This window comes from Anopheles merus, chromosome 2R (assembly GCF_017562075.2).
Source record: "Anopheles merus strain MAF chromosome 2R, AmerM5.1, whole genome shotgun sequence".
Classification (NCBI taxonomy): Eukaryota; Metazoa; Arthropoda; class Insecta; order Diptera; family Culicidae; genus Anopheles; species Anopheles merus.
Window position 1 is genome coordinate 94,368 of NC_054082.1, and position 15,285 is coordinate 109,652.

Consider the following 15,285-nt stretch of genomic DNA (forward strand, 5'->3'; position numbering starts at 1 on the left):
TATTTTCTTTTGTCTAAGGCCGAAAATACACGGACAGGAATTCCGCGGCCGCGAAATTCCGGTCCGTGTATTTTTGGCCTAATACGCCTATCAGTATTGCGCGAACAACTACTAAGGGAGAGCGGGGCAAAATGGACCAGTTAAGGATTTTGGTCTGTATCTTATTGGTTAAACGACCTTATACTGTTATTTTGATGGCAATCGATACTTCAATGTCTTAGGGCGGTGGCAACGCTCATCGGATGCGATTTTATCGGACGTGATTTATATGGGATTTGACAGATAACGTCGGACATGCGATTTCGTCGTCCGACGTTATCTGTCAAATCCCATATAAATCTCGTCCGATAAAATCGCATCCGATTAGCGTTGCCACCGCCCTTATTGATGTAAAACAATTAGACATGTACGAATTAATAACAAATATAAATGACCAAATTGAACTTTAAAAATCAACGTCAAAAGCCATGAAAATGTATTGTGCGGGGTAAATGTCTAAACACATCAAAACAAAGGGGCAAAATGAACCACAACATTGGACTCTAGGCTTTCGTTTAAGCTCTTGCTTCTAAAGAGAGAGTACAAATTTAATTTTATTAGTAATGTTTTTTGTTGAATAATTTAATAAAATTCTTGAATATTCCAATAATTCACGTGTTGTCAGTATTTTTTTTGTCACTATAGTATACCTGCAGCACCGTTTTATTTATGTAAAGCTAGGGTAACTGTACCATTTTTCGGCATTGTATCTGTTTTCGGCAGGGGGTAAAAGTAAGGCTCAGCCCTCTACGTTACATAGGAGAAGCGTTACATGCCTTGAAACATTCCCAAGCAACATTTTTATTATATTTTTGTCATCCACGTGACCCGCCAGAGTCAATTATTTAAAAAAATATTGAAAACTGCGATGAAAATAAAAGTTTTATGTTTTAAGATTAACCAATATAAAGGAAATTTTATTCTGAAACACAAGTAATGTACATGGTTTATGAAAAATAGTCAAAAAACAAGTTCTAACAAACTCTTGAAGCATTAAATTGGTGTAACATTTCCAAAAAGTAGAATATAAAACAATATGTAAAATATATTTAGTGAAGTTAAATATATGAAATGTATTTATTATCTATGAAATCTACGTTTCGGGCCATTTTAAATCATAATAACATTTATTTTAAAGACACTTTTATAAGGGCGATGAATTAGGTTAAAAATTAAATTTGTATGTTGATTATAATTACAATATCATAGGTTTACATCAATAGTGGGCTAATAAATGTCTAAGCATTTTAATATTTTAATTGTTTTAAAAGTAATTCTTAAAGTAAATAACATTAATGACTATCAAATATAGTAAGGTAATAGTCATATAATTATTTTTTTATTTTAATGAATAATCAATGAATCTAAACCTTATGAACGATTGCTGAACATTCATTAGGTTTCGATTATTAGACAATCAATCAATCAGACAATTAGACATCAATCAATTTGCTCATACATGACGGTTAAAACAGGCGTTAAAAAAATGCTGCTTGTGTTTGTGGTAAACTGGCGTTACGCGTAACGCTGGCGTAACGTAGAGGGCTGAGCCTTAGGGCGGTGGCAACGCTTATCGGATGCGATTTTATCGGACGAGATTTATATGGGATTTGACAGATAACGTTGGACGACGAAATCGCACGTCCGACGTTATCTGTCAAATCCCATATAAATCTCGTCCGATAAAATCGCATCCGATGAGCGTTGCCACCGCCCTTACTTTTACCTGCCGTGGATGAGGGCATCAATGTGTAGTACGTATGTGTTGCTAAGAACAAAGCGAATCGTTTCGATGAAAATTCATTTCACCCATTATGTCAAAAGGAGCTTTTTTCCGAAATTAGTTGTCAATTTGTATGGGATATCAAATAGCCAGCTCGTACTTTATAGCTGATTTGGGGCTGTTTAACGAAAAATCGTTCCGATGTCGTCCTTTGTGGCTGATTAAGAGATAGACGGTACTATGCGGAACTATGGAGCTTCCCAAATAGCCTTTTAGCTTTTTAATGCATGACATCGGTTCAAGGTGGCTCTTGTCAAAGTGTCAAAGATGAACTCCGGCAATAATCTCATTTCTGCTGCACAAGTTAGATTCGTTAATTGAAGAATGAAATTTGAGTGAAGTGATTGTGAATTATCAGTAAATTGTGTGAAATTTTATGTAATTCATCAATACAAAAGATTTAAAAATATACACATGTGTTTAAACGAAACAAATCTTGTTGTTTATTTCATTGATGACGCTTGCTTGAAAATAAAACACAAAGAAAAATAATCCCTGGCATCGTGGCATAAGGAAGCTGCTTAGGCGCTGTTTGAAAGACCCACATAGAACTTTGATGCTGTTTATCTACTGCAAAAGGCGAATTAGAGCAGCGATCTTTAGCGTGCCAAAATGAGCTGCTTAAGCAATTCTGGCTATTTGGGTTTTTAACAGGCACATGGTACTCTTTGGAACTTTGCGGCTGATTAGCACTATGTGTACGGTTCATGATGGAACTTGAAGGCTTTTTAAGAAAGCGTATCGAACTTGGTGGAACTTTATAGCTTTTTACTGCATGACATCGGTACAAGGTGGTTCTTGTCAAAGTGTCAAAGACACCCAAGTGCCACAAATCCACTAAACGACCACTAAACGGCTTCTAAACGACTCAAGTTCTCTACCTAAACGGAATATAGAAAGACTTCGTTTAGCAGACGCCAAACGACTCATGCATTCTAAAAATAGCAAAAAAGCTGGTGGCGCTATCTGTTGGTGGGATACCCCAACCAGTTGAGCTTCATCGCTTGGAGGAGAGCTTTCTCATTTCCTCTGTACTGTTGTATGGTTTCGCATTGAAGTTATGCATCGCTAGAACTAGAACGGCGATACGATTGTTTAAATACTAAACTCCAACGGAAACCACCAGCACTGAAGCAAGTGAGATTTGAGCAATGGTCATTGGTGTTGATACCCACGTATCTAACCACACGACCATTTATATAGATTTTTGCTCAGACAGTTAGAAGGCTATATAGGTCAAAATAAAATGCAACTTGTCGAAACACATTGCAAGAAAAGGATAGCAATATAATGATGAGTTGTAATACGCCATCTATTGATCAAACCAATGAAGCTGTGGAGCTTTCATTTTTTTTCTATGGATATTCAATTTTCCAGTCGTTTAAGCTTAATCTGTGGCGCTTGGGACAGACGCCGTCAATCATCTCATTGCTGCTGCACTAGTTAGATTAGTTCTTTGAAGAAGGGATTTCGAGAGAAGAGATTGTGATTGTACAGTAAATTGTGATACATTTTGTGTAATTTATGAATAATAAGGATTTAAAAATACAGCAATTATTCGCAGTACGCGATACTCGATATACGCGAATTCGCAGTACGCGATTCCTCTAAATTTGACAGCTCCATGTGTTGTTTGCAAATATTTTAATTTTTTGAAACATGTTATGCTCTTTTTGAATTTTATTAATGTTCTTAATGCATTTTTCATTAAATTTGTGCAAAAGATACCTATTGTATAACAAAAAACTTTACTGCAAAACTCTGTGGCGATATTTTCAACCCTCGAACCGGTAGTGTAAACTATTTTTCCATAGGAATCCGCTATACGCGAAAACTCGAGATACGCTATTGCGCTCGGTCCCGTACGATAGCGTATATCGGATAATGACTGTATACATATGTACACAAATAAAACAAATCCTGTTGTTTCATCGATGACCCTTGCTTGAAAATAAAACACAAAGAAAAATAATCCCCGGTACCCTGGCATAAGGAAGCTGCTTAAGCGCTATTTGAAAGACCCACCAGGAACTTTGATGCTGTTTATCTACTGCAAAAGGCGAATTCAAGCGATCTTTAGCATGCCAAAATTAGCTGCTTAAGCAATTTTGGCTATTTGGGATGAGACCACCTGGTTTTCATACACTTTGGCTCTAAGGACTAGTGTGTTTTGGTTGCTAATAACAGGGTTAATTGCGTTACTTTGGAACACACTGTATCTTCAAGTTTGACACCTATTGCCAATGTGTACAATTCATGGTATTTATCCACTTGCATCACGAAAGAATAGGTGAAAATAACAAACATGAACATAATCTTCACACTTCCGTACAAAGAGAACTAATAAAGCAACTTGAATAATCGAACATCTAAATAATCGTGAAGTTATAACGATTGTAAAATACAGGCACAGAAAAGTTGGTAAGATTGGGTTATGGTTTAATACTTGATATACAGTGTTGTGTGACAATTGTAGAAGGTGTGGCTGTAATTGTGCGATCTAATAGATTGCTTAGTAGTAAAAAGACCGTAATCGATAAAGAATGTAAATGTATTTCGGTTATGCTTATCGGTTTCTTTAATTTATGCTCAACCAGCATAAACTGCTGGAATCTACAAATAAGTATAAATGCTTAATCAGATTGATCAGTGCTCAGACCACGGAAACACCCCGGGAGCATCAGGCAAATAAAAGAAAGTGCAAATTCGCAATCCAACATGTTGAATCCAACAGAGTCACACAAGAAGATACTTCTTGTTGCACAGAAACTGTTTTTTTTTTTGCAAATTCCAAGGCCTGTGTGTTATTTATTTCATGTGTATACTGGTGTGACAAAATTGCACCGTACAGCAAACGTGTTGTCTGTGTGTATAATTATGTATTATATATATAATGCGTTAGTGACTGTGTATCAGAGTTAACCTTTTGGATTGAGTCGGCATTGCCTACAAACACTGGCCGTGACTGAGCAAGTGCATTTGGTGCACATAAAACAATATAAACAAAATCATTCGAGTTGAAACTTCTCTTAACTAATCGGTCCATGACGATCCATCTATGTTATATTTACATTTATTTATAAAAAAATTAGGGGGTCTAAACATTTATAAAAAATTGGGCCGGTCTAGTGGTACAGTCGTCAACTCGTACGACTTAACAACATGCCCGTCATGGGTTCAAGCCCCGAATAGACCGTGCCCCCATACGTAGTAGGACTGACTATTCTGCTATGGTAACAATAAGTCACTGAAAGCCAAGCGGTTACATACAGTTATGCCAAAGTCGGTTGTTATGCCAAAGAAGAAGAAGTAGAAGATAAAAAAAATTGGCAAGTGAGCAAATGTAACAGTATACATACCTAAACTGTGAACCATAATCTGGTTTTTGGTTAGGGTGTAAGTTTGAGAAGTTTAAAAATAAGCGCCTAATATATTTATTTTCAAAAATTAGTTTTTGCCATTTCGACCTAGGTTTTGACACTATCAAGTATCATTTTGTCGTCCTCAGCCTTCTCCCCGTGACTATAGAAAGGGATAAGGGAATCGTTTTGGCGGATGGTGGCTCAGACGCAGTATGCAATATTTATCTATTTATATTTATTTATTTATTTATATTTATCTTTTTATTTAATAAATATATAAGATATAAGATTTAAGATTTATGACTTCGTATTGTTACCACGTAATCACTGTTTAGGGTTTGATATTCTTGCAGGAATATCATCAACGATGGAGGAAAGGCGAGTTGCAGATTACTTTGTAGTAGCTGGAATGACCGACCAGCCAAAACTGCTAAAGGAAAACATTTTCAACGACTCATCGCACTTACGATCGACTAACAGTATCGATCCGATAACAGACATAGGAGTATATTTTCCTTCTCTTGGTGAAAAAATTCCTGCTGATTATGAAATCCTTGAAAACACCCCCTCGGGACTATTAGCCGATTTAAATTACGGTTCTGTGCGCACCATCGGTTGTTTTATTTACTATCGACGTGGAAAGGATAAGCCGCCTTTGGTCGATATAGGTGTGATGTACGAAGGCGCAGAACGTATTATGGCCGATGCCGAGATCGTTCTTAGTACACCTGGGGATCGATTGGCGAATGTGAACAACTCGTCTGCCAAAACATTTCTAACGTTTAGACGTGCTACCACGGATATGCCTTGCAATGAACTTGTTGTAACTGATTTGTGCGTCGTGATACCTTCAAAAGGTGAAAAACCACCTCATGCTTTCTGCATGATCCACAAAACACTTAACAAAGGTATCATGGGAAGTGATGTCTATTTGTGTTATAAAAAATCAATGAACCGTCCGAAATTGATCAGCTACGAACCAGAAATTTTGCATCGTTATCCAACGTATGATCATAACGATTTTCCGTTAACGCTGTGTCCAAGTGTTCCGTTATTTTGTCTACCAATGGGTACAACTTTGGAAACGTGGCCCCATGTACCGGGAGGGGACGGAAAGGTAAATTATTTATTTTGATTGTTTTTTCAAAACGACCATTAATTTAACGTTTATTCTTTTTGCAACTGGCCCTAATATATTATAGATGAAAAGAAAACCCATTCAGCCTATCTTTAGTACGTTTGTTTTGACCGTTAATGATGGAACATACAAAGTCTATGGATCAGCATTAACGTTCTACGAGGAATTCAGGTGAGTGAGACGTAATCTATGTAGTTAGGGTAAGCGCGTTACATTTTTTTATTTTTTCTTTTAGTGAAAAACATTTAAATGGACAACAGCGGGAATTACTGGATTGGACTGAGGAGTCGCATAAGACCCATTCACTGCATGTGAACAAATCCATTTGTATTTTGTCAAGATGGCCGTTTGGAGATACTTTTGAGAAATGGCTTCAATTCTTACATGTAAGAACAAAAATCACAGCTATTGAAGAAAATGTCTCCAAAAGTTTTAAATTCATTTCAGCAATTATCTATTCTCGACGAAAAACTACCTGTGCCTATCGAACGGTATATCACCCATTTGCTCGATGAGGTGCCTTTTCCTTCTCCAAGCATTTTGCTACAGCTTTCTACGCTGAGTAACAATAGAGTTCTCTTGACGCTACCAGAAGATTCACCTCTGCCACGGAGTGGTGCTGGGTTTCGTCAACTTCTATCCAATCTTGGCCCTGAAAACTGTCTGCATGTGCTTTTACTGGTTTTAACAGAACAAAAGTTGCTTATACATTCATTGCGTCCAGCAATACTGACGGCAGTAGCCGAAGCTGTATCGTCGTTTTTATTTCCTTTCAAATGGCAGTGTCCATATATACCTCTATGCCCACTAGGCTTAGCGGAGGTGCTGCACGCGCCATTACCATATCTGATTGGAGTAGATTCGCGTTTTTTTGATCTGTACGAACCGCCAAACGATGTGACTTGTGTGGATCTTGATACAAATAATATCAGCCTGTGCGAATCGCAGAAACATCTGACGACCAAGTTGTTGCCGAAAAGGGCGGCTAGGGTCCTTCGCCAGACTCTGCGTAACTTGGAAGAAATGAGTCAAAATCATGGATGTGATTCAAGCAATAGCTTAGATCGAGACTTGAAGAAGAGAAAAAGAGAACAATATTTAGAGCAACGGATCCAAGAAGCGTTTTTGCAGTTCATGGCATGTACTTTGAAGGGTTACAGAGATTATCTGGTACCTATATCGAAGGCGCCTACGATTGGTGCAACGGATCCTAGTGCATTGTTTCGTATGGATGCATTTCTACGATCTCGCGATAAAACAAACCATAAATTTTTTCAGCTTCTCATGAAAACACAAATGTTTATCAGATTTATCGAAGAGCGTTCATTTGTTTCGGACAGTGACCACAATTTAGCATTTTTCGATGAATGTGCCGAAAAAGTGAGTGCATACGAAGATACACAAACTGAGATAAAACTCATTGAATGGGACTCAGGACAGAGTAGTGAGCGTACTAAGTTTATTCTACCCCCCGAATGTCAGACAGGTCTGTCGGATCAATTGTATATGTACAGCTCCTTTACGCTTGACCCATTGTTGTTAAAGCAAACGCGCAGAAGTGTAATCGATAATGCACTTCAGCCACATAGTAGTCTAGCACCGGGATCTCCGATGGCGCGACGAACTAAGCATGAAATAAAAACGGCTCAAAAGCTAGCTCGTAAACATCAAGGAAATCCGGAGTTGTGGGCAAAACATTTGCTTGCCACGTGCTACTCTATATACTTCATCGTGTTACCAAGTTTGATATCAGAAAATACCGGTCGCGAACATTCGGTGCTAAAAGAGGCATACGATTTACTTAGCAAAGCCTGCAGGCTGAAGGTACCATGTGATGAAGTTTGCTACCGCATTATGATGCAACTGTGTGGATTGCACAATCTTCCTGTCTTGGCCGTTCGGTTGCATTACTTAATGAAAAGATCGGGTATTCAACCTAACGCTTTGACGTATGGTGTTTATAATCGGTGCGTTTTGGAAGCTCAGTGGCCATCAGACTCAATTTTATCTTCGCAAATGCGCTGGAATAGACTACGTAATATTGTAATTGGCGCAGCACATTTCAAACGAGCAGGCAAAAAATGCGCCGATCGTCGTCGACTCTCTTTATCAAACGAAAATAATGTGATAGGCTGTACATTACAGTCCGTCGAAGGCGCATCGAGAACTAGCCTTGATTCTGGATATTCGCAAGCAGAACAAAATGTCAATGTAACGCTCGATTTTTCGGCTTTTGACAAGCTTCGTGGAAGGATTGGAGCAATTGTAAGGCAAAATACAACCCCTGGACATCAAGAATCTTCTGACGTACTATCGAGTGCTGGATTATTGATTAGCGGCGAAGCGAACCATCATCACAAACTACAGGCCAGTGCCGCAATTGTAAGTGATGGCAAAGAATCAACTGCTGTATATAAAAAAACACCACCTACAAACTCTTGCGACCTTAGTCCGCGCATGCTAGCAAAAGCTGATAGTTTTGCGGGAGACTCGAAATTTATAGATAAGTTACAAAAGCAAATCAAAGGCGATGGAATTAAAGCAAAGAGGACACTCGAGTTTACTGAAAAAGAAAAAAGTAGTACTAATGACGCGTTAAATTTGACAAAGGAAACTAATCCAAAGGGCAGTCCCACAAAGTAAGTACTGACATAAGTGGGTCGATGTTAACAGTGTGAAGTGACACATCCTAATTCTTTGTTACAGAATATCGCCTCGCACACTGGTCACGCAGGGTGATCCATTAGGCGCGCTAAACGATAATGCAGCTATAGAGAGCGAGATCAATTGCGAACCTGTAGATGAGACAGTTGATCCATGTGAAATAAGTAACAATAACAGTATTTATACCGATCAACCGATTTTATTCAAAGGACAGCGCTCGGCAACGTTTGACGATTCTACACAACTCAATAAGAGCATGCAACGGTCGGAAACTATGCCCATGACCAGCACAGCCACATCAGGATTTGGAAGTTTGGGGTCAACATTAAAATTTAATTTTGGGTGAGTAAATGAAAGTTTAAGAAAATACACATGTTTGTAATTCTGTTACATTTTTAATTCATTTTTTAACTAAGCCTATATTGTAGCCAGCTTGATACAGTTGTTCTTGTTTTGAATGCACTAGTTTATTACTTTGAATTAACACACATTATCTACCGTGTGTATTTGTGTTTGTTTGCAGAATGTATTTTGTATGTGTAGCAAGAGTTATGTTTGTTTTCTTTTATTATTTTGTTAACGTTATAGCCGATACTCACCCGCACGTATGTCAATGAAAAAAGACTTGAAATCGTTATCAACAAACATGATAGAAAACATTACTAACATAAGGTGAGTTCTAGTGAAAAAAATATCTAGAAATAATAGATAATGTATCTTGTATATTGTTTCGTAAGAAAGCGAAAAATGTTAATTGCAACATTTTATAATTACATTATGTTTTTTTAGCCCCAGTCTCACAGGAAAAAAATCGAATGAAATTATACAAAGTGGAATCAGCAGCATAAAAAGTGCTGCCAGCTCAGTAGCAAAAAAATTAGATGATATCAAGGAAGCCATATCGGCAAATACAACGCCTGTAAAGACTGGTACCGGTTTGAACAGCACGATAGAGAGAAATGCCCATGGTTCAGAAAACGATCTTCATCAACACGACGATACGACGATGACATTAAATGGCAACCGTTCAAGGCGTGTGTCTAGTGAATTTGATCTTTGGGGACGTTTTAGCGAATCGCGAAAATCCAGTTACAATAATTTAGTTCCCTTGGGTGAGAATGCTACATCCACTAGCAGCCTAAATGCATATCCAACATTTCCGGACAACATTTATCCTATTATTATAGAGGTATGATAAATTCTATGCGAACAAAGTATATATTCATACATTGCATACATTGGATCAAAATTTATTTTTAGGGAAGAGAGCCAGCTGTAGATGTTTTAATAGAAATAACATCTTGTTCGCAATGCCACAATTGTTCAGTACTCTTATATGACGAAGACGTTATGGCAGGATGGTCGGCGGAAGATTCTAATTTGAACACCACATGTAATGCATGTAGCAAAGTGACAGTGCCATTTTTGAATGTGCAAATAATTTCGAAAGATCAAAATCACGACCATCGAGAAGACAAATCTTCACCGCGTACGTCTTCAAAGAATCAACAGGATATGATAAGCGTGCCATATTTAAATCCGCTCGTATTACGGAAAGAATTAGAAAACATCCTAAGTGAAGAAGGAGATCTGGCACTAACTAAAACAAAATTTGTTGAGGAACATCCTATTATATATTGGAACTTAGTATGGTTCATGGATCGGATTGATGTTAACACTCATCTTGCAAATCTTGTTCTACCCAATCAAGTAAGTAGGGGTCATGTAAAAGAATTTTCCAAGAATTGCACTAATAATCTATATTTTATCAGGAGGATGACAAAGCCGATCCTTTAAGTAATGTAAAATCAATTGAAGTCCATTGCTTGTGGGACAATCCTAGACTTCATTCTGAGGCAGGACCGGCAATGTATATGTTGTGGCGTCAAAATCAACCTGATAGTACGTTATTGAAAGCTCTACTCACTGATCAAACGTCGATTAATCGATCGTAAGTATTTCAAGTTTACTATTTACGTGACATCCCAGATGAATTGCGCAATATATTGTTATTATTTTTCGAATTTCATATCCTCTTCAGAGTGATGCAACAAATAATAGCCTCTATTCGTTGCAACGATTTGTTAACTCCGGTAAAACGATTAGCCAATGAGAGACAAAAGCTAAAACATCGAGGTGTTGACAGAACGCACTCAATTTACCGCGACATGTTATTTCTAGCATTCGTCGAGATAGGCAGGGCTGATATCGATCTTATATCGTTTCATCGTGAATATGCTGCGGTATTCGATAAATTGACTGAGAAGGAATGTAACACATTTTACCGTAGTCAGGATCTGCCACCGTCGTCTACGGCCATATTTTGTCGTGTTTACTTCAAACCGCTGCTTTTGCCCTGACCTTTATTTCCATGCAGCTTATGCATGTTTGTGTCGCATCGTTGGTAACATAAATGGTTAACTGGTTTTTAGTAACATTTCATAGTTTTTAGTTTATCGTATGTAGAGCTACGAGCAAAACAAAAAGATGTTTGGAATATTTGTCTTCATATTGCATTGAAAGTACGGTTATAATAATGAGTTTGCAGGTTTTTTTTTTTTCAAAGAGTCAAGACGTGGGTTTGAAGTAACTCAATCATTGTAAATTTAGTATCAGTGCAATGTAAATATGCTCATTTTCATTCCTGGGTAAAATAGCAGCGAATAACATAGGACAATTGGCACACACTATACTGAACCTAAGGTTCTTATAATTAAAGATAAAAAAACAAATCATGAATAATGTTATGGCTTCAATAGCAATGAAATAGGATCTCGCGTGCCCAGCCTACTACAGATTTGTTTATACTTATTATATAGTTCATTAAATGTTTGAAGGGTGTTAGAACTTACTTTGAATTTGTATTGACATCGATTTTCATTTTAACTATGTAGTTAAACATGAGGTTATTCAAGGTCCTATGATTCGCAACGTCCATTTAATTTTGTTTGTATGGTTCACAACTTTAAGGAACTGGTAGAAATATATGCGCTTTTAACATCACATACAGTATTGGTGACCTTTAAGATAACTGTAGGTTTAGCTTACGATGAGAAAACAGTAGCTAGATTTGAAGCGATTAATAAAATGATCAGCATGGAGTAAAATACAATATATGTGCCTTGGATTTAACCATACTTTGGATTGTTATTTTTTTACGAACATTATTTTCTTCTGTGTTTTAAAATTACATAATTATCTGAATATTAAGCTTATAAACACACATTCCAGAGTCACTTTGGGGGTGGATGGCTAATAGCAATATTTTAGTTGTAATCTAGTAGACACCGGTTTAGAGCAACCGGAGTTACACCGAATAAATAATAAATATAGTTACTCTTAATTCACGCTTATAGAACGGTTCACTCCTAATTCGAAAATTCGTGAACGAAGTCTAATTACCGAAATTCTGGAAAACGGATACATGTGGTTTTCACAAGCAAAAGTTCAATTTATGTTGTCCGTTATTATGTGAGGAACAAACAAAAGCCCTCATGAAAGTATAGCTACGTCAAGTGAAAACACAACATCTGAGCGCGGTCGATTGCATTCCGCTTCTCTAAATTCAACTTTGATCTAATTACCGGATTACCGAGCGCGAACTGTACACATATCACCAGGCATTGTACAATGATGTAACATTTATGGTTTTCTGAACATGGTTACTTAATTTCAATTACATTGCGCCAAATTTAACGTAGAGAGAAAGATAAACACCAATAAAGAAAGAAGGTAAAATTCACCCTTGCAAGAAACAGGGGAGAGTGCAATCTAAAGCGTAAGGTGCATTTGACAAGGTTGGTGCGAATAATGCTCGCAAAACATGGCGGTGTGACGAGCATTACATTTTCGATGCCCAAAGCAAGCGATTTCAATAAAAAAAAAAATATACATAAAAGTAGAGTTAAATTATTGAAATCGTTAGAGCTAGAATCGAGATGTTTTACACATTTATTTTTTTATTGAATTTGTATATGCTTCTATTAGGTATTTTTTCATCAAAAATTTGAGTGTTATTGGCTGGATCACAGTTGTGATCTAAGTAACACGATGGTAAAAATATAGCTTTATTGTAATTTAGATTGATGGCTATAGTCCAGGGATCAGCAAGGTACGGCTCGCGAGCCGCATGCGAGATGGTGTCAAACAGTTCATATATTTCAAAGAACTTTCACACATTTTTATCATCTATATATATATATATATATATATATATATATATATATATATATATATATATATATATATATATATATATATATATATATATATATATATATATATATATATATATATATATATATATATATATATATATATATATATATATATATATATATATATTTTTTTTTTTTTTTTTTTGAAGATGACTCATACAAACGTAGTGGAAAAGGTTTAATATATTGAAAAAAAAGTTATAATAAATACATAAACTGTAGTTACTTTTATCCGGTACTCAGCAAACTAAATGTCTTGTGTTATTTGACCTTCCATAACATCAATCAAATAAAAAAGCTCCCCCTACAACTCAAAAAACCCTTGCCTGGCCACAAATTAATTTGAAAATGGTGACGCGTTCCTTTTGGGCGTTGATGGTGCAAGATCCATGGTTTTGCACACCCATCCTGCAATATCAACGTCCTCCGTTTCAATGTTTTTAATCCATTCGTGATTCTAAAAGATAAATTTTGTTTTAAGTATAAACTCATTAGAAAATGTTCGTATCTTTTTACCATGAGTGTTTTTAAATCTGCACGCTCCTCGGGGTTCTTCTTTAGACAAAGATCAACAAAATTTTTAAAACGGTCGGTAAAAGAATTGTGCTCTAACTTAGGCGGAGGTTCGTTTACAATGTAGTCCAGTAGTTCAAAAATAGCCATTGGTTTAGGTTCAATTATGCTTTGTCCAGGAGAGCAGTCTTCTCCACGCTCCTGAAATATTAAATCTAATGTTTTTGCATCTGGAGGAGGAATTGGATACATTCCAATCGCCATTTCAACTAAAGAGAGTCCCAGTGACCATATGTCAGATTGAACAGAATAATGCGTTCCTTGTAAGCGCTCGGGCTGAAAGAAAAAGGTAATGGTATGAAACTAGCTATTATGGCCATCAAGAAAAAAAAAAACTATAGAATACTTACCGACATATAACTTCGAGTACCTACAAAAGAATTGGCCATTGAATCAATCAACTGACCAGAAACGCCGAAATCACAAATCTTTATCTCTCCACTGCTATTTACAAGAATGTTGCTCGGTTTAACATCCCTATGCATAATGGCATGCTTATCTCTCAGATAGCTTAGTCCTTTCAGTACTGCCGATGTTATTTTTGCCAAAATAGCTTCCGGGATTCTTCCTGCTCGTTTTAAAATTAGGTCTAATGAGCCACCATCCATGTATTCCATACATATGCTTATCTCTCCATCACTGTAGAATGCGCCATAGAATCCAACTATGTGCGGAAAATTACACTCGTGTAATACCTTAAGTTCTCGTATAATCTGCTTTTTGATTGCAGGTTTTACTTCTAGGTGTATCAATTTGCGTGCCATTATGAGCTGCGTAGGAATGTGACGTACCTTCATTACAACTCCCCCATTTCCGGAACCCAACTCGCCTAGTTTCTCTAAATCCTCATCACTGAGTTCGCCAATTTTTTCTTTTTGACTGAGAAACACTTTAATGCGTTTACGTGCACTTTCTTCCATTTCAAGCTCTTCCAATGTTTCGGTAAGTGCATCGATGCTGTTCTTGGCTTTTCCCAAAAGATTGTGTTTTCCAATCACGTATTCGGTACCTGATGGAGTTTTAAAGGAGGGTGTTGGCGTTGTTTGTTGTCCAGCAGGAACATCCACGGAACCAGGTGGCAACGTCAAATTGAGTTTGTTTTTTGTCATTTTACTCATTGATATTACAAGAAATGTATCTAAAAAGAAAAAAAAAACTATATTGCACATATTCTTGTATGTAACGCGGGAACTAAATTTAACCTTGGGTGTATTAACTGGAACTAATCCGATACAAGGAGCCAAACAGCAGATAGTAGAAGATCTGTACGAAAACAAATGATAGTTACAAAGCTTTTTTATCTTAACCGAACTACGCACGTATAGCACGTTTCACAGATCGTATGTATGGCAAAAAATAGTAAAAGATATCTTGATACAAAACGATTGCAGAAAGGATTTTTGTTCAAGCAAATCCGCAGATTATTTTTCGATTTTCGCTGTTCTATGAATTTGGAAAACTGACAGAAGGAAAAAAAGGATTGAAAATGAGCCCAGCTTGACATTCTTC

At 36.8% G+C, this 15,285-nt stretch overlaps 2 protein-coding genes across 6 annotated transcripts; one reads left to right on the top strand and one right to left on the bottom strand.

Moving 5' to 3' along the window:
• Positions 1-4,050: 4,050 nt before the first annotated feature.
• Positions 4,051-12,694, top strand: LOC121588170 (DENN domain-containing protein Crag). Of its 4 annotated transcripts, none has more exons than XM_041905824.1 (11): positions 4,051-4,243; positions 5,520-6,301; positions 6,387-6,493; positions 6,558-6,708; positions 6,770-8,961; positions 9,029-9,328; positions 9,575-9,658; positions 9,776-10,175; positions 10,247-10,696; positions 10,759-10,937; positions 11,028-12,694. In XM_041905824.1, the coding sequence occupies exons 2-11, from the start codon at positions 5,552-5,554 to the stop codon at positions 11,344-11,346; spliced, it is 4,932 nt and encodes a 1,643-aa protein (XP_041761758.1). In that variant the 5' UTR covers positions 4,051-4,243; positions 5,520-5,551; the 3' UTR covers positions 11,347-12,694. The 4 variants fall into 4 exon arrangements, with proteins under 4 accessions (XP_041761758.1, XP_041761757.1, XP_041761761.1 ...); XM_041905823.1 differs by having other exon boundaries at positions 5,538-6,301; XM_041905827.1 differs by having other exon boundaries at positions 5,538-6,301; positions 12,343-12,694.
• Positions 12,695-13,368: 674 nt separating this feature from the next.
• On the bottom strand, positions 13,369-15,285 carry LOC121589954 (dual specificity mitogen-activated protein kinase kinase dSOR1). Of its 2 annotated transcripts, XM_041909249.1 has the most exons (5): positions 15,096-15,277; positions 14,979-15,039; positions 14,127-14,914; positions 13,720-14,052; positions 13,369-13,660 (listed from the first exon to the last, which is right to left on the bottom strand). In XM_041909249.1, exons 3-5 carry the CDS (start codon positions 14,892-14,894, stop codon positions 13,541-13,543), a joined length of 1,221 nt encoding a protein of 406 aa, XP_041765183.1. In that variant the 5' UTR covers positions 14,895-14,914; positions 14,979-15,039; positions 15,096-15,277; the 3' UTR covers positions 13,369-13,540. The 2 variants fall into 2 exon arrangements, with proteins under 2 accessions (XP_041765183.1, XP_041765184.1); XM_041909250.1 differs by lacking the exons at positions 13,369-13,660; positions 13,720-14,052 and having other exon boundaries at positions 14,345-14,440; positions 14,568-14,914; positions 14,979-15,285.

Bases quoted from the DNA above. Each gene is read 5' to 3' on its own strand.
- LOC121588170 (XM_041905824.1), top strand. From the start codon at position 5,552: ATGGAGGAAAGGCGAGTTGCAGATTACTTTGTAGTAGCTGGAATGACC. The intron at 6,302-6,386 runs GTAAATTATTTA...AATATATTATAG, and splicing joins TACCGGGAGGGGACGGAAAG to ATGAAAAGAAAACCCATTCA. The intron at 9,659-9,775 runs GTGAGTTCTAGT...ATGTTTTTTTAG, and splicing joins GAAAACATTACTAACATAAG to CCCCAGTCTCACAGGAAAAA.
- LOC121589954 (XM_041909249.1), bottom strand. From the start codon at position 14,894: ATGAGTAAAATGACAAAAAACAAACTCAATTTGACGTTGCCACCTGGT. The intron at 14,053-14,126 runs GTAAGTATTCTA...TTTTTCTTTCAG, and splicing joins GTACTCGAAGTTATATGTCG to CCCGAGCGCTTACAAGGAAC. The intron at 13,661-13,719 runs GTAAAAAGATAC...TTTATCTTTTAG, and splicing joins CAGATTTAAAAACACTCATG to AATCACGAATGGATTAAAAA.